Source organism: Aspergillus niger (genome assembly GCF_000002855.4).
Source record: "Aspergillus niger supercontig An01".
Taxonomy (NCBI): Eukaryota; Fungi; Ascomycota; class Eurotiomycetes; order Eurotiales; family Aspergillaceae; genus Aspergillus; species Aspergillus niger.
The window spans coordinates 1,907,643-1,925,013 of record NT_166518.1 but is presented as its reverse complement, the minus strand read 5'-3'; the positions used below and the strand labels follow the sequence as shown (position 1 = coordinate 1,925,013).

The window sequence follows — 17,371 nt, the reverse complement described above, 5'->3', positions numbered from 1 at the left end:
TTAATGTTCGAGATTATAATTATTATTAAAAATAGGGCACAGATGCAGAATCGAAGGTACGAAAATTCTGTCTCGTCTTTGCCAGCCACGGCCCTGCAATAATCACTTATTATTATGGACCGACCGAGAACCAACGGTGCGGATCCGCCGTGGGTTGCTTTTTTTGGGTGGGATGAATGGATGGAGCCTGTCGGTTGGACAGATGCAGTTAGTAACTATTAGATGAGGACCAACATAAGGGCTGCATAGAGGATGTACCGTAATTGGGGTGACTGGGGCGGAGTTCTTTTCCTACGTTGCAGATGAGAAATACTGAAAAGGAATAATGTAACCTTGCTCTTATAGTTACGAGAATCAAGACCAGGAGGAATTCATCCGCGCTTTACACAAAAGCAATCATCATCATCATCGGCTCGCAAAGAAAAAGGTTTACCCCTTGGCGAGTGTCAAAAGATCGGCCGCGAGTGGAGCGAAGTCATTTCGGGGAAACATTAATGCGAAGAACCATTGCTGGAAAAGAGTGGGGACTCAGGCACCTCCCTCAGGCATCACGAATCACGAACTGGTTGGCCTCCAAACTAGTCTTTTCGCCCGTCGCTGCGTGTCTGCGGGCTGGCCATCCACACCCTTTCCCTCGCTTTTACCCTTGGCTTCGTCAATCTCTTTTCCCCTCCTTCTCTTCTTCTTCTTCTGGCTCTTGCTCTTGCTGCTGCCTGTGAATCCACTTCCCGAGCCTCTCCTGGATGGCTTGTGTCGCAACTTCCTGACCTCTCCTGCAGTCGGTCGGCTGTTTTGTTTACTGCCTCGGATTACCTTACGACCCTCTGCAGGGCCTCCTGGCTTGCACATAAGCCTCAATTCGTCCCCGTATCGCTGCAATCTCATGCCCGAGTGCTGAACTCCAACTGTTTGACCGTCGTTCTTTTTTTATCGTCGTGTCTCGCCAGCCTTTTCCTCGATCAGCTACAGACAAAACACGCGCCGGATCCCTTCCCAATTGCTCTTTCGACTCCTTTGTCCACCCCCGTCCCTAACTCAAATCCGACGTTCGCTCGTTCCCCTTTTTGGCCCCTCATCGCGGCGCAGCTCCTTCGAGCTTGACTCAGAAAGAGAGAGAAAAAAAATATACATCCAACATTTACCCTTCAGCAAGAGAGATTCCCAACACTCGTTCCACCATGGCGTCGCCGTCTCTTTCCAGCTTGGAGCAGCGCAATCGCCTCCCCACGCTCTTCGAAGTCCTCAGTCGCCGGACCCTCGCTCCCGTCGACCTGTTTTCCTTCTATATCTATATGCGGGACCAGCAGCGCTCGGTGGATTATCTGGACTTCTGGTATGCTTGGGAAACAATGTGTTACTTGCTGTTGGGCTATTAATAACCCATGTCTCTTAGGCTCGATGTCTCGCAACACATGTCCCTCTGTCGTCATTACGTTCGGGAACTACGTCGGTCCGTTTTGGTAGCTACGCCTGATCTTGAGAAGGCCGACAGCAAAGGCTCTTCCGGCGCATTGGATAATATCGAGCATTACAATGACATCCCGCTTGTGGAAGCAGGACCGTCCAACTCGCGCCATGGATTAAACGATGTGGGCGACCGGAATGCTGACCAGAGACTGTCGGCGTTTCTCCGCTCTGAAGGTCAAACATCCGGACACTCGCCTCAAAGCAGTCTTGGTTCGCAGAATGTTGCTCGCGTCACCTCGAATGAGCAGCCGCCTCGGGACAGTTCTGGAACACGGAATGACTCACCTTCTCCAGGCCACACGGTGGCACGTGCCGATATTCGCGCCAGCGCAGAGAAGATTCTGTATACGTACCTGCTTCCGGGGGCAGAGAGAGAAATCGTTCTGCCCGAGGAGATGGTATCCGGCATCATCAATCTGATCGAGGACGACGGCAGAGATGATCCTGAAGTATTTGATCCGGCGAAAGACTATGTTTTTCAGGCAATGGAGCGCGACGCTTTTCCAGGGTTCTTGCAGGCCAAAGCTTTGGGAAATCTAGTCCCCTTGACGATCCTCGCACGACTGGCGTTTGCCCTTATCAGCTTCGGTGGAGGCTTCTGGGGCGCATTCTACGTGGTTCTCCGGGACAAACCCCGGCATATCCGTTGCTGGGTAAGGAGCCAATCCTCGTTCGCAGGCCTGATATTTTACTAACATCTGACCAGTTGATCTTGCCTTTTGCCATTGCCTCTTACTTCATCGTCTCGTACCAGTACAAGATTGACCCGGTCATGGCTTTCCTCGGCTACAGCGAGTACACGTTCATGAATTGGTCGCCGATTCGCGAGCCATACGTGCGCAAACTACTGAACAAGCGGGCCACTGCCACTGCCATGATCGCCTTCTTTGTCGCCGCAGCGTTGAGTATACTGTTCATCTTTGTGCCCGGTACTATGCTCTAATCTCCGTAATATTGCGTATACCCCTGCCGATTTCAATTCGAAATCTGTTTCAATTTCTACGGCCGCGTGATACCGCTTTTGGGCAGCATATATGTGCATCTTGATTCTTTCTGAGCGTTAGCCAGCGTATCTTGCTTCTTGGGTCCAATTCAGCGCATGGATATAAAGAGAGCTTTTGCCTCCCCGAATGGCCTCGGGATTCTCTTAATGTGAGAAGGGGCAGATACCCAGTGCTTGGAGCTCCAGAGATGGCTGCTGTAGAGCATCCATGCCCCTGGTCCCATAGCAAGTGGGATTTACATCTGCCAACCAACTATCCATGGACTGGCGTGACACACCAGGTCCGTCGGGTCACGACGTTCATTTCACACACCCTACACCTTGTGTATATTGGGTTCCTTTCATTGTTTATTTACCTTTCTTACATAATACCCCTCATCTGCTGGATTTGCATGTACGTTAAACGATTTCTCTGAGGCTTTGGTGTTGTGGATAGTCCACGGTAATTAGATTCTATTATGATATACTGATGCCATATATGTGTCTGACCTGTGAGCATTAGCTCGATAGTAACTTCCATTCCCAGCTTCCCATTACTCGTACCATTCATAGGAGAACCTATCGAAGACTCGAAACGCTACCATCATGATGCTATTCGCTATAATGGGACTCAGGTCCATAGTAGTAAAATCTAGTACTAGTTTAACTGTTTACTACCGAAGGTAACTATGACTTCTTCCCCAACACCCGCTTAGGATGTCTAGCCGGCCCCGACGAAGCACCACCCAACCTCGCTCCAGCCCCATCATCAATATCCATCCTAGAGCCCCCGCCCCCCATCCCATCCCCTCCTTCAAGCCCATACTCCCAATACCCATCATCATCAAGTTCATCCGCAGCGAACTCCCTCTTATTCCCACCAATCACCCCACCACCCCTACCACCCTGCTGCCACCCACCACCACCTCCCACCTTCTTCTCATCCATCTTAGCCCCCCACCCGGCAAGCGCCTTCTCAAACAACACCTCCTTCTCCCGCTCCTCTGCCCTCCGTCTCGCCGACTCCGTCTTGATCCGAATAATCTCGGCCTCAATATCCCCAATCACGTCCCCGCAGCGCGTCTCCCACGCCGTCAGGATGTCGATCATCTTGCCCAGCGACTCGGGCTTCACATCCCGAAGGGGCGCCACGGAGGTGACATTCACGGTTGGCGGGTTGGAAGCGGGCGATAGACGGGCTGTAATGAGCGAAGCGTAGATGGCTTTTGTGACGAGGGATTCGAGCTCCGAGGGTTGCGTGATGGATAGGGCGGTCATGAGTGTGTTGTAGGTTAGGGGGTTGGTTGTTGTGGAGAGAGAGAGGAGGGAGAGGAGGCGGAGTTTGAGCGTTTGGGCGTCGTTGAGGGGGGGAAGGTTGGGTGTTGCTGTTTTTAGTTAGCTATGTTTCTTGGGTGTACTGGGTGAGGGGGTTGTACATTGATAGTCTTGCCATGTTCCCCAGGCGAAGATCTCAAGGAGAGTCAGGTAGCTTGCATACTCAGCGGGTGTGTTGGGGTCGCGGAGGGATTGGATGGCTGGGGTGGTGAGGAGTTCGGCGAATACGTAGGTGTTCGGGTTGGAGGTTGCGTTTGTGATTAAGTTTGTGATGAAGCGCGGGGATGTCGCGCTGTTCGAGGTGGCGAGGTGGATGAATGGTTGGAGGGCTTCGAGGGCCCGGGTGTGTATTTGGTCCATTTTGTGGTTGTTGTTGTGAGGATGAGGGGGTGAGTGGTGAGTGGTGAGTTTAGGGTGCTTGGATTGGTAGGGTGGATTGAGGTGGTAGGTAGGTAAATGTATCACTGTGTGGGTTGCGGTGATGCGTGCTCCATCGATTGTAATACTGTGGAGGGATGAAAGTGGTGCTGATGTTGATGTTATTGATAGTGATGATGATGGTATGAGAGGCAGCGATGATGTCCCTCGTGGTGTTTGCACCTGATGCAAACAATGGGATGCATGTCCGGACGGTGATCTCGTCTTCTGAAGTCAATGACATTGTCAACTTCCGTTTCTGATAATTAGTCCGCTCATGATAGCTACGATGAACTAATTGTCTCGCTGCTAACTAGTTGTATTACAGCTGATATTCTACAGACAAATCCGGCTTTCCAAGTCACTTATTCGGCTACTCTCCATATAGTCGAAACGAAGCCGGTTCGGTGCCAAGTGTTTCACCTCCAGACCCTTCAGTCCTTGTCTGAGTTTGATGTCCCATGACAGCTGCTACTAGGATGGAGCATATAATAAGCATGATGCTTCTCGTGTCGCAGCATCAGACGTGGTCATTTCCCTCTCAGTCTGGGCTAGGGGTCTGAGTTGATCCCTCCATCGGGAGGTCATACCGGAGACCGTGTGCAGGCAGATAAGCACCGTTAGATGGGTAGTAGTTACAGGCCAGATAAGTGCTAGCGCATTCGTGGGTGGCTTATTGAGCTGGATCGGACAGTTCAGCTGATCCCTATGCGATCTTATTGACAATATTACTGCATAGCTGGCCTTACACCTACCGAAAAATGCATCCGAAGATGAACCATGAACCCGGTACTGGAGTTCAATACCTTACCTATGTATACTACAGTACTACTTTGTATACTAGCAGTGGTCCCCCGAGAGCAACCAAGTGGTCCCAGCCTTCCAAATGCCCTGAAGCGGCAATGTTGCCCGATTTGGGGAAGAAAAACTCACGTAAGTCCGCGGGGCGGCGGAGACAGCCTGACGCCATGCACTGCGTATTTTTCTGTTAGCGCCATCGTCTCGGTGGGTTGGGATGCGCCTGGCATCATTCCTCCCGACTCGATCTAATCTTAGTCCGTTGCTGAATGGGATTCCCTCGGCCTGGAATGTCTTGGTTTTACTGCTGTTTACCATTCTTTCCATCCCACGCTCTTTGTGTGCGAGTGTGTCTGGTCTAAGATTAGGTTTCTTCCCGTGCAATAACCCATTCAGCTCCCGTACCATCCGTAGTAATAGTTCTTCTTGTCTTAGTGTCTTGATGTAATTAATTGCTGCATGTTTAAAAAGGCTCGGCGTATCCTTCCGTCGCATCCGGTCCGAATGTCTCTTAATCGAACGACCCTTGCGTGTTACTAGCATTTTCTTGCTTATCCTTTCCCCTCCCTTCCTTTATTATCTCCCCGACCTCCTCGTCCCCCTCTTCCTCCCAGACGAACGCATGCATTAACACACACCGCGCGTCCCGACCGTCCTTGTCCGGCTTCTGCAGCAAATCGGCGCAACATGGCGGCCTCATCCTCCGCTCTGCTAGGCGCCGGCAACCATGGCGCTTCTTCCGACCGATCAGCAGCCCATATGGCGACCACAACAGTCAACGTCGAGGGAATGACGTGCGGTGCTTGCACCTCCGCCGTCGAGGGCGCCTTCAAGGGGGTGGAGGGTGCTGGCGAGGTGACCGTCAGCTTGATGATGGGCCGGGCTGTGGTCCATCATGACCCAACCCTGCTTCCTGCGGAAAAAGTCGCCGAAATTATTGACGATTGTGGCTTCGATGCGACGGTTGTCTCTACGGATAGTGCTTCTACGCCGGCGGATGGTTCCCGCGGGGCCAGGGATAAAGTGTTTCAGCTGTCAACCACGACGTTGGCGGTTGAGGGCATGACATGCGGTGCTTGCACCTCCGCGGTGGAGGGAGGATTGAAGGATACACCTGGTGTGCATTCAGTTAATGTGTCTTTGCTTTCCGAACGAGCAGTCGTGGAGCATGATCCGTCTCTCGTTGCGCCCGACCAGATTGCAGAGATTATCGAGGACCGCGGGTTTGGCGCAAAGGTGCTGGAAACCTCAACGGAGGAGAGCGCTGTCCGCACCTCGGAGGACTTGCCAGGCTCTACATCGGGGCTGATGGTCACGACTGTGTCTATAGATGGTATGACATGTGGTGCCTGTACGTCGAGTATACAGAATGCCTTCAGCGGGGTGGACGGTGTAGTGCAATTCAACATCAGCTTGCTAGCCGAGCGTGCGATTATCACCCACGACCCTACTACACTCACCTCGAAACAAATAGTCAGCATAATCGACGATGCCGGGTTCGATACTACCGTCCTTTCATCGGAAGCACAGGCGCCCATGTCCAGAGGCCTCAGCCGTGTCACTCTCAGCCTCCACGGCTTGCGCGACGCAGCCTCGGCCTCGGCCTTGGAAGACACTCTGCTGCAGAATCCCGGGATTTCATCGGCGTCTGTAAAAATGGCCAACTCTCAAATCACATTGTCGTACGAATCCTCGAAGATTGGTATTCGTTCGATCGTCGAACTGATCGAAAAGGCCGGATACAATGCCCTCTTGTCGCAGTCCGATGATACCAACGCACAGCTGGAGTCGCTGTCCAAAACTAAGGAGGTCCGGGAATGGAAGCGCTCATTCCTATTTTCTGCTTCATTTGCAGTCCCCGTCTTCTTGATCAATATGTTACTGCCGATGTATCTTCCGGTTCTTGATTTTGGCCGTGTTCGACTATGTTCCGGTCTCTACCTTGGCGATGTCGCCTGTCTTCTGCTCACTATCCCGGTACAATTTGGCATTGGAAAGAGGTTCTACGTAGCCAGTTACAAGTCTTTGAAACATCGCTCACCAACCATGGATGTCCTCGTTATGCTTGGTACCTCTGCTGCATTTTTCTACAGCGTGTTTACCATGGTTGTTTCTCTTTTGTCGGATAATGATATCCGGCCAAGTACAGTCTTCGATACAAGCACGATGCTTATAACCTTTATTACTCTCGGAAGATGGCTGGAGAACCGGGCCAAGGGCCAAACCTCTGCTGCTCTCTCCCGGCTCATGTCTCTTGCACCGTCCATGACCACCATTTACGACGATCCGATAGCGGCGGAGAAGCTCGCCGAAGAATGGGGAAATCCTAACGAAAAGCCAAAGGAGCACTCATCCTCGACCACCGAGGAGCGCGCAGGGCCAGGGCACAAACTCATCCCAACGGAGCTCATTGAAGTAGGGGATGTTGTGCTCCTTCACCCCGGTGATAAGGTTTCGGCTGATGGCATTATCATTCGTGGCGAGAGCTATGTCGATGAGAGTATGATCACTGGTGAAGCTATGCCGATCCACAAGGCCAAGGGTAGTGTTGTCATCGCTGGTACGGTCAACGGCACTAGTTCTATGGACTTCAAGGTTACTCGAGCTGGCAAGGACACTCAGCTGAGCCAGATTGTCAAATTGGTTCAAGATGCTCAAACTAGCCGGGCTCCGATCCAACGGATGGCCGATGTTGTTGCAGGCTACTTTGTTCCAGCTATCATCAGTCTTGGTCTTGTCACATTCTTCGGCTGGATGTTCATGAGTCATATCCTACCTCACCCTCCGAAGATCTTCTTGTCTGAAAACAACGGAGGCAAATTCATGGTCTGTCTCAAACTTTGCATCTCGGTCATTGTCTTCGCCTGTCCATGTGCTCTCGGTCTTAGCACCCCTACAGCTGTCATGGTCGGCACCGGCGTGGGTGCCCAACAGGGTATTCTTGTCAAGGGTGGCGCTGTCCTCGAAGCTGCTACAAAGATCAACCACGTCGTGTTTGATAAGACCGGAACCTTGACCACGGGTAAAATGAGCGTTGCTGAAGCTAAAATTGAACCACATTGGACGTCAAACGACTGGCGCCGCAGACTCTGGTGGCTGATCGTTGGTCTTGCAGAAATGAGCAGCGAACACCCCATCGGCAGAGCCATTTTCTCGGCTGCTCAGTCCGAATCCGGCCATCCAGGAGAGGGCGGGTTGCCCGGCAGCTTGGGTGACCTTGAAGCTTGCGTCGGCAAGGGTATCTCCGCCTTAGTCGAGCCCACGTCCAGTGCAGAGCGCATCCGGTACCGTGTCCTGGTTGGAAACCTTGCTTTCCTGCGATCAAGGGACGTCCTCGTCCCTGAAACAGCTGAATCAGACGACTCCGACATCGCCCCCAAGTCTAAGGTCCCTGCCGGCATAACCCAAATTCACGTCGCCATCGATGGCCAATACGCAGGATCCATCTTGCTTCGGGACACCGTGAAGGTGACCGCACCAGCAGCCGTCGCCGCCCTACACCGTATGGGGATCACAACCTCCCTTATCACAGGAGATGCCCATGCCACCGCTGTATCCATCGCCTCTGCAGTGGGGATCCCAACAGAGGCAGTCCACGCCTCTGTCTCCCCCTCCGACAAACAATCCATCGTCGCCTCAATGCAAGACTCCGGCGACCGAGTCGCCATGGTCGGCGACGGCATCAACGACTCTCCCGCCCTCGCCACTGCATCCGTAGGTATCGCCCTAGCCTCAGGCACCGACGTGGCCGTCGAAGCAGCAGACATCGTTCTGATGCGGCCCGACGACCTCCTCTCCGTACCCGCAAGTCTGTCTCTCTCCCGCTCGGTCTTCAACCGCATCAAGCTCAACCTCATGTGGGCCTGTCTATACAATGTCATCGGTCTCCCTTTCGCAATGGGTCTCTTCCTCCCATTCGGTTTCATGCTACCCCCGATGGCCGCCGGCGCCGCAATGGCTCTATCCAGCGTCTCCGTCGTCGTGAGCAGCCTGCTCCTCAAATTTTGGCAGAGACCGGGCTGGATGGATGCCGAGAAGCTACAAAAGGATATCGAGTTGTCATCCGACGGCAGCTTCAATGCCTCCAAGAAGAGCTGGTGGGAGGCCACGCTATCAGTAACTGGATCTAGTTCTCACAGACGCTCGTCCTCGTCCTCCTGGGTCCGGGAATTCGTCTCTGATACTTGGTCGTTCATGACGGGTAGGAAGAGAAGAGGCTCGAATGCCGATGAGGGGCTCTATGTTCCTCTTCAGACGGTGGAGCCGCCTGTATGATCTATACTGTCTATTTCATTTATCTTTCGGTTTTTATAATGGTTGATCTATCTATTGGAGTTACTATATATCTGTCTATATTGGCATGATTGGTGTTTGGATGTTATGACCCCCTAATGACGACTATATGCGTTCTATCTAAATCTGTTGACTGGGTTTTGTTGACGATGGATTGTGATGTGCCGTGTTTATAATTGCGCTGCACAGTATATGAAAATCAACTGGATCAAGTTCGGATGATGAATCACAGTCGCGCACTTGAGTATTTATGCATGCTTGCTCACTGTTAGTTGTAGTAAGTAGTAATTGATAGATAACGCCAAGGGAACACGGTTCATGACAACGATAGTCAAAGTCAAGTCATCAATCATGATTTAACAATGTAAGCTAGCTGGCAGGCAGACAGAGAGAGAGAGTCCAAGAAGAAACGTAATGCGCGACAAGACAAAGCACGACACGCTAATAGATTATGAATATCATATCATGCGACGTCCCAAAAGCTACGCTTGCTGCTGATCTTTATTCGCCGTTTCAGTTACGGAAGCGTTCTCCTCCGGAGCTTTGACATCATCTAGAGAAATATCTCCATCTCCATCTGCTGTCGACTTAGCACCTTGTTCTCCATCCTGGCCAGTAGCCTGCTGCTGCTGGTTCCCTTGCTCTTGCTCCTGCTGCGGCTGAGAATTCTCCTGTCCAGAAGCCTGCAGTTCCGGCGCCCCCTCCCCTCCACTCGAGAGATCCATCTCCACACCCCTACCGTCTTGTAACCCTAGATCCTCCACCCCGACTACAGAGGGACCTCTTGCATGCGGAATATCCTCCAGTGCTTCAGCCGGCGGAGCTTCACCCGTGCCTTCGTTTCCATTTGTGTCTGATGTCACCACCGTCATCGTCTCCGCAGTAGGAACAGATCCCATCTGTTGATCTCCTTGCTCAGCGCCAGTATGCTCCACCCCCTGGGTAGGGAACCCAGTATCCCCCATAAGTGTACCGCTTTCCCCTTCGTGTTCTGGCGATGAGGGATCATTACTCAACCACGGTATCGGAGTGAGAAGAGCTCCGCCTAGAGACTCATCGCTACCGAGCGCATGGTCCGGGAACAAGAGGCCGGTATCGGCGCCGTTGATGACCGCGCCGTTGGGCTGGGGAGCAGCGCCATGATGTGTCGAGTGGAGGGGGAAGATTTCCGCGCTGCTGGTGACGCAGACGACGCGGTCGACGGCGCGAAGATATGCGGGAAGAGTGCGGTAGTGGGCAGTGGGGCGGACGATTAGTTCTGCGAGACGTTGGATAGTGTGTGGGGGTTTTGAGGCGAAGAGGGATCGCAAGGTGGATTTGATGGAGTTTAGGTGGTGTTGGAGGGGTTCGGGAAGAGAGGAGCCTTGCGAGGACGGGGCTTGGGTGTCGATACGCTCAGTTGCGGAGGATTGCTGAGATGATGGCTCGGGCTGTGTGGAGGTCTGGAGAGTCGTGGATGGTGTGGTTGTGGGGACGGTGGGATTAGCAGACTGTTCATGAAGGTCGGGAGGAATCCGCGGCATTGGGAAGACGTTGTATATGATCTGGACGCGAGGTGCATTAGTCGGTGATTGGTTTCGTGGGTGGTACGGGATTTGCGCACATATTCCAATCGTCCTAGCAGGGGTTCGACCATGCTGGGCCATTTCTCACTGGAGGAAACGGAGAATGTCAGCTCAGATTGTACTGCAGGTGCTTGGTTGGGGCGCGAGTTGACATACTAGTCCATCGTGCCGCCATTGGCGACTGTCTGGAGGCTTTCTTCGTCTACGATCGCATGATGGGTTAGCTGAATGGAGCTTGAAGTTGTGCCTGACAAGCTCATTATGAATCAAAGCAAAGAGCGCAGGTCACAAGATGGACGAAAGCAACATTGCAGTTAGGTTCCGGCATTGGCTATAGATTCAAACATACCCAGCGACATGATCCAGCACTTCTGCGCCCAGCGAAGTGAGATGCGACAAGGCCACAGGGGATAAATGCAGAGGGAGAGCAGCAAATGACGGGCGGAATTGACATGGCTCGATCTGGACACGCGGGGACGGCGGCTCCCCCGGCAACCGCAGGCTCTGATTGGGCCCGCCAGCCGCTTATCACTGGCGCACGTGATGGTTATCGGGCGGATTTTTTGCTCCGCCGTGGAGGGGCTGCTTTTCTCTTCCCCAGATCTTTCCCCCTCTGCTTGGTGCGAGCTGGTGCCTGTCCATCTCTGTTTTTCCTCCCTCTTTTCCTATATTCCCTTAAATCAATATGTGGAACTCCCGCAAGGTGGGAATCCTCGGTGGAGGCCAATTGGGCCGTATGCTGGTCGAATCGGCCAACCGCCTCAACATCCAGTGCAACGTCCTTGATGCGGAGAACTCCCCGGCTAAGCAGATTAGCTCCCACGATGACCATGTCACCGGCTCCTTCAAGGAGCGCGAAGCCGTCCGCGAATTGGCGAAGAACTGCGACGTCGTGACCGCCGAGATTGAGCACGTCGATACCTATGCCCTGGAGGAGATCGCCTCCCAGGTCCGCATCGAGCCCAGTTGGCAGGCCATCCGCACCATCCAGAACAAGTACAACCAGAAGGAACATCTCCGCAAATATGGCATCCCCATGGCTGAGCACCGCGAGCTCGCTGAGAATACCCCCGAGGCATTGGCCAAGGTTGGCGAGGAGCTTGGCTACCCCTTGATGCTGAAGTCGAAGACCATGGCCTACGATGGACGTGGTGAGTCACCGGTGTTGCGCCAATTGCTGTTCTTTACTATCCACCAGCAACCACCACTAACTTAGTCCCTCAATCACCAGGAAACTTCCATGTGCGCGGTGCTCACGATATTCCCGAAGCCCTTGAGTTCCTCAAGGGTCGTCCTCTGTATGCCGAGAAATGGGCCTACTTCAAGATGGTATATACCCCTCCACCCTCCACGCCAAATGACCCACATCACCATCTAACACCCATACCCCAGGAACTCGCCGTGATGGTCGTGAAGACCAAGGACGAAGTCCTCTCCTACCCCACCGTTGAAACCGTCCAAGAAGACTCCATCTGCAAGCTCGTCTACGCCCCCGCCCGCAACGTCTCCGATGCCATCAACCGCAAAGCGCAAGAACTCGCCCGGAAAGCCGTCTCCGCCTTCGAAGGCAAGGGTGTCTTCGGCGTGGAGATGTTCCTCCTGGAAGACGACAGCCTTCTCCTCTGCGAGATCGCCAGCCGTATCCACAACTCCGGTCACTACACCATCGAAGGCTGCCCCATGTCTCAATTCGAAGCCCACATCCGCGCCATCCTCGACCTCCCCATCCCCCCTCAGAGCCTCGAAATCCGCCAACCCTCCATCATGCTGAACATCATCGGTGGCTCCGCCCCAGACACCCACCTCAAGGCTGCCGAAAGCGCCCTCTCCATCCCTAACGCCAGCATCCACCTCTACAGCAAGGGCGCCGCCAAACCCGGCCGCAAGATGGGCCACGTCACCGTCACCGCCCCGACCATGCACGAAGCCGAATCCCACATCCAGCCCCTCATCGACGTCGTCGACGAAATCCGCTCCCAGCGCAGCGACGTCCGCTCCAAGCCCCAAAAGTCCGGCGTCTCCAAGCCCGCCCCTTCCGTTGCGGTCATCATGGGCTCCGACAGTGACCTCAAGACCCTGGTTCCCGGTCTCAAGCTCCTGCGGGACTACTTCGGCGTTGAGCCCGACGTGGAAATCACCTCCGCTCATCGCACACCCACCTACATGGCCGAGTACTCTGCCAATGCCGCGGCCCGTGGCATCAAGGTCATCATTGCTGCCGCAGGAGGTGCTGCTCACCTCCCCGGTATGTCGGCTGCTCATACCGCGCTGCCCGTGATCGGTGTCCCAGTTAAGGGTAGCTCTTTGGATGGAGTTGATAGTTTGTACAGCATTGTGCAGATGCCTAGGGGTGAGTCTTCTCCATATTCTTTTCTTCCTTGTTCATCACCTAGATCCTGTTTCCGTCTTCCTTCACATGCACTGTTGCTGCATGCATGCATACATGCACGTAGGATGACAGTCACACACATCATTTCCTGCATATCATATACCGGGTTACGTTACATCCGAGCTGACAACATGTTTTACAGGTGTACCTGTCGCCACCGTCGGCATCAACAACAGCATCAATGCTGCCCTCCTGGCTGCTCGTATCCTCGGTGCTTTCGATCCGGCTATCCAGCGCAAGGTTGAGGCTTATGCGGAGAGCGCTCGGGCTGAGAACATGGAGCTGAAGGGTACTAAGCTGCGCGAGCTCGGTTGGGAGAAGTATTTTGAGCAAATGTAATGGATGTTATGATTGAATGGGTCAAGTTAAAAATGTTGAAAGTATATAGAGTCTAGAAGCAAGTTTCAAATACGAGGGGTAATGATTTTGGTTTCCTGAATTTAATGCCTCATGCTTGTCTGTTTCACTGTAATGAGCCAGGCTATTACTGATGTCTTATAAAATATACAGCTTTCTATCGCAGCTGTTCTTATTATTGCCCAGACATATCGCAGGATATCACAATGAATTAATCATTAACTACTAACACACTTATGCTGATAAGTAAAGCATTAAGTTCGTATAACAAATGAAATGGTCAAGTCGACAACGTCACAAGGTATCAAAAACAGTACAGGCAGGATAAATCAATAACAAAAGCGATACTTGGCTAGCGTGTATGAGCATTGCTGAACCCTATGATCCCTCCACGCGATTGACCTACGCAGTCTGGGGGTTGAAGGCAGTTTCGACGCCTGGGACTGTGGTGCGAGCACCTCCGCCAACGTTTCCATCACTGAACGCTTGGCTGACTTCATCGGAGAATTTCTGGGACGCAGCTGCATGGTCATATGTCTTGGAATGTCCATTAGTATGTCCATTGGTGTGTCCATTGGTCCCGGAAACAGCGTGCTTGCCATTGGTCACTCGACCATCCATGGGCTGTGCACCTCCGTTGGTCACTTTTTCATTCTGGGTGATAGCGGTAGTCCCATTAGTGACTCCTCCAGTTGTCTGATTAACGTTCGTAACTCTGCCGTTTGTGGCCCCGCCATTAGTTACTCCATCAACACCACCCTTTTCGGCAGGGGATTCCCGTTTGCGAGAAATGTCGCCCGCCTTGGGAATATCAGAAGACTCTGAGGCGCTGCCAATGCTGAAGATGGGAGATTCCCAGCGTTCACCCTTCATCGCGAGTTCCTTGTACTCAGTGGCCTTAGTACTGATGCCGCCAGGAAGCTTGATCTCGGGGAAGAGGGAATCATGCAGAGTTGTAGCCGTCTGCACCTTAGTGTCTCGTTTGGCAATTTCCTGTGCCTTTCGCTTCTTGTCCTCATTTCTGGCACGGAAGGCATCGAGATAGCGGGAGTAGATGTTGGGCGCGTTTGCGGGATCCTGGCTACTAGCTTCCTGTGCCTTCTTCGCCTCACTGTGGATTTCGTAGGCAAAGGCATCTCCCTTGGCAAAAGCGTCCCGGATCTGCTGCTCGAGTACCTTTTCCAGGGTTGGACGGACAACTCGGAACAACAATGGCTTGAAAATCGTGAATAGAGTCTTGTGCTTCGACTTCTTCAATTTGACGTTGAGAGAGTCAATCTTGACAGTCACCTTGTCCAATTTGATGAAGTTCTGCCGGTCTTCTTTTTGGGCAGTCGAGGCTGCAATCTTGAAACCGAAGCCTTCGCCACCCAAGAAGATATCCATGATACCAGTGTCCGTGATAGCAGGGAATCCTTGCTTCCTGTTGATATAGTAGCTCACATCTGGAGAGGTAGTGTCAGTAAACGATGCAGATCGAACGATGACCTTAAGGGCATTTCACTTACCTCGGAGATCGGCTTGGATTCCAGACACCGAAATCATAATCTTCAGGCATATCGTCAGCATTATTCACTTGAAATGATCACTACAGGAAATAAACTAACCTTGTTGTCCCTCTTGCTGCTGATCTTCTTGCGTCCCCATCGGAAGTAGTTGTCGCTGCCAAATTCCACGACATTCGGCATCAAATTATCGCTCTCAATCACGAGGTTTTCCACAACCTTGAATAGTTAGCCACGAAACTCAGCAAAGGACAACTCAGGTATACTTACAACATCGGCCGCGGGATCAGACACTTCGATACGAGGAACGGGGACATAGCGGACATTTTCAAGAACCTCTGGTAGAATAACATCCCGAATGTCCCTGACGAGATGCTTCTTGAAGGCCATATTGCCGCTGTTGTCGCGTCCAAGGTCATCGAAGAGCTTCTGCATCGCATCCCCAAACGCCTTGTTCTGAGGGTCCTGGTTGAACTGATCGCCAAGGAACTTGAGCTCATCAAGAATTCGATCGGTATGATCCCTGTAGCGCTCACGCAGGAGGTAACGGCCATGATCAGTGAGTTGGTCCCACTGGCGATTGCAATCATCATCCATAATATAGCCTTGCTCTGTTAGGGTTTTCCTGTGAAATGATTAGTACACCGCCTAGGTCCCGTAAGAACTTTCATACTCACCGGATGAAGGTGTCCATGTTTCTGAACCATCCTTTCAGCTCAGGGTCCCTGTCTGCATCTCGGTAGATGTTGTCCAGAGAGTCGAATAGATTATCCAGGGACGTGTGGTTGGCAAAACGTTCAATCAAAGTCTGGTCAGAAGGGGTTAGTCACTGCTTATCCGACAAAATTGACAGACGTACCCGAAGATTGGCCTCCATTCTCTGGATCTTATCGCCGCTTCGGAAGCCCTGGACTGAACCGGCGCCCTGCTGAGACAAGTTCCGTCCATGGGAACCATACTTTTCAGCCATCGAAAGAAGGGTTCGGATCGCCTGTTGGTCTGTTTCGCAGTCAGTCGACCGTCTATGGGTGCATATCGTTGGCTGATAACTTACAATCAGAATGGCCTTGAATCTCAATGACCATCTTCTTCAAGCGCCAAATCGTCTGATCCCGTCGCTCTTGGGGCACCTTTTCTGACAAGTAGCTCTTGGTCCTGTCCTTGTATTCACGAGTACGGCTCTTTGCCTCTTCAGGGACATTCTCCGAAATCTTCTCCTGGGCTCTTCCTGCACCTGCAGCAACACCAGCGCGCGCGTCGACATCGGAGACTGATGAAGGCTCTTGGCCACCGGTGGCAGCCTGTGCTGCAGTACCAGCGACTTCCTGCTTACCCTCCTGTCCATATGTAAGTCACTTGGTATAGCACTATCGGCTCAGAAAAACTCACGTCTTTGTTTCTCTTGAAGCGGGATTTGAATGTTTCCTTGTGCTTGGAGAAATCAGGCTGCTCGTGCCACACGTTCTCTTCAGCTGGCTCATCAATCTGGGAAAGTTGTTCCTCCGATGGTCTCAGCCTGTTTGCGGCCTTCTGAGAGACGTCACCAGCCATATCACGCGCAAGCGTCATAGCATCGTTTACTAGACACTAATGTCAGTTTTGGGGTTCCCTGCCCAGATGGCGGTCAACTTACATAGCTTTCTGAATTCACCATTCGTGATCAGGAGTCTTCCAAGGGTCTTGAGACCCTCCAAGGCTTCTTGGCCGTCTTGTTGGGCCGCATCCCTCGTCACAGGCAGACCTGGCTTCTCTGTATCACCCGAAGAAACAGTCTGTGCCTCCCACAGGAATTCCTGCAAGAGCTGACCCTCATTCTTGCTCAGCATAAGCTTCTTAACATGTTCGATAACGTTCCGAAGATCCTGCACGAGGGCCTGGCCTTCACCAGACAGCTCCTGGGACGGCGACGAGAGGGCCTTGGATTTGAGAGCACTGTTCAGAGCAACGTCGCATTGTTTGTTCTATGATAATTGATTTCACGTTAGTATGCAACACGATTGATGGTTGAATCACTTCACTCACCGATGGAAGCTTGCCATTTTTGAAGGCTACATGGCCCATTAGCACAAATACGCTGGAACATGATGACTTGTGTTGAATTTACCTTGATAGATTCCATAAAGCTGCAGCTTCTGGTTGATATCCTGGAGCGATATTCGGGTTAGAGGCTCTGCGTCCAGCTTTTGAGGAGACTAGGTTGATGAAATACCTGTTCCTTCTGCTTGGTGTTCAGCGGATGGTTGACTGCTTTGGACGACATTGC

The 17,371-nt window shown here is 52.5% G+C and overlaps 7 protein-coding genes across 7 annotated transcripts; 3 read left to right on the top strand and 4 right to left on the bottom strand.

Moving 5' to 3' along the window:
- Nucleotides 1-555: 555 nt before the first annotated feature.
- An01g08140 (hypothetical protein) lies at nt 556-1,076 on the bottom strand (the record flags this gene model as incomplete). The annotated part of the gene is made up of 2 exons (XM_059749803.1): nt 556-894; nt 972-1,076. 2 exons carry the CDS (start codon nt 1,074-1,076, stop codon nt 556-558), a joined length of 444 nt encoding a protein of 147 aa, XP_059603253.1.
- Nucleotides 1,077-1,178: 102 nt separating this feature from the next.
- An01g08130 (uncharacterized protein) lies at nt 1,179-2,410 on the top strand (the record flags this gene model as incomplete). Its single annotated transcript, XM_001389201.3, has 3 exons — nt 1,179-1,333; nt 1,394-2,120; nt 2,174-2,410. 3 exons carry the CDS (start codon nt 1,179-1,181, stop codon nt 2,408-2,410), a joined length of 1,119 nt encoding a protein of 372 aa, XP_001389238.1.
- A 726-nt stretch (nt 2,411-3,136) lies between these two features.
- On the bottom strand, nt 3,137-4,144 carry An01g08120 (uncharacterized protein; the record flags this gene model as incomplete). The annotated part of the gene is made up of 2 exons (XM_001389200.1): nt 3,137-3,834; nt 3,886-4,144. The coding sequence occupies 2 exons, from the start codon at nt 4,142-4,144 to the stop codon at nt 3,137-3,139; spliced, it is 957 nt and encodes a 318-aa protein (XP_001389237.1).
- Nucleotides 4,145-5,686: 1,542 nt separating this feature from the next.
- On the top strand, nt 5,687-9,274 carry An01g08110 (uncharacterized protein; the record flags this gene model as incomplete). The annotated part of the gene is made up of 1 exon (XM_001389199.1): nt 5,687-9,274. One exon carries the CDS (start codon nt 5,687-5,689, stop codon nt 9,272-9,274), a length of 3,588 nt encoding a protein of 1,195 aa, XP_001389236.1.
- A 500-nt stretch (nt 9,275-9,774) lies between these two features.
- An01g08100 (uncharacterized protein) lies at nt 9,775-10,815 on the bottom strand (the record flags this gene model as incomplete). The annotated part of the gene is made up of 1 exon (XM_001389198.3): nt 9,775-10,815. The coding sequence occupies one exon, from the start codon at nt 10,813-10,815 to the stop codon at nt 9,775-9,777; it is 1,041 nt and encodes a 346-aa protein (XP_001389235.3).
- A 727-nt stretch (nt 10,816-11,542) lies between these two features.
- Nucleotides 11,543-13,585, top strand: An01g08090 (uncharacterized protein; the record flags this gene model as incomplete). Its single annotated transcript, XM_001389197.3, has 4 exons — nt 11,543-12,008; nt 12,089-12,186; nt 12,250-13,207; nt 13,389-13,585. The coding sequence occupies 4 exons, from the start codon at nt 11,543-11,545 to the stop codon at nt 13,583-13,585; spliced, it is 1,719 nt and encodes a 572-aa protein (XP_001389234.1).
- Nucleotides 13,586-14,005: 420 nt separating this feature from the next.
- On the bottom strand, nt 14,006-17,368 carry An01g08080 (uncharacterized protein; the record flags this gene model as incomplete). The annotated part of the gene is made up of 11 exons (XM_059749762.1): nt 14,006-15,048; nt 15,112-15,151; nt 15,211-15,327; nt 15,379-15,733; nt 15,786-15,916; nt 15,968-16,107; nt 16,163-16,445; nt 16,498-16,688; nt 16,760-17,040; nt 17,182-17,252; nt 17,318-17,368. The coding sequence occupies 11 exons, from the start codon at nt 17,366-17,368 to the stop codon at nt 14,006-14,008; spliced, it is 2,703 nt and encodes a 900-aa protein (XP_059603252.1).
- Nucleotides 17,369-17,371: the final 3 nt, after the last annotated feature.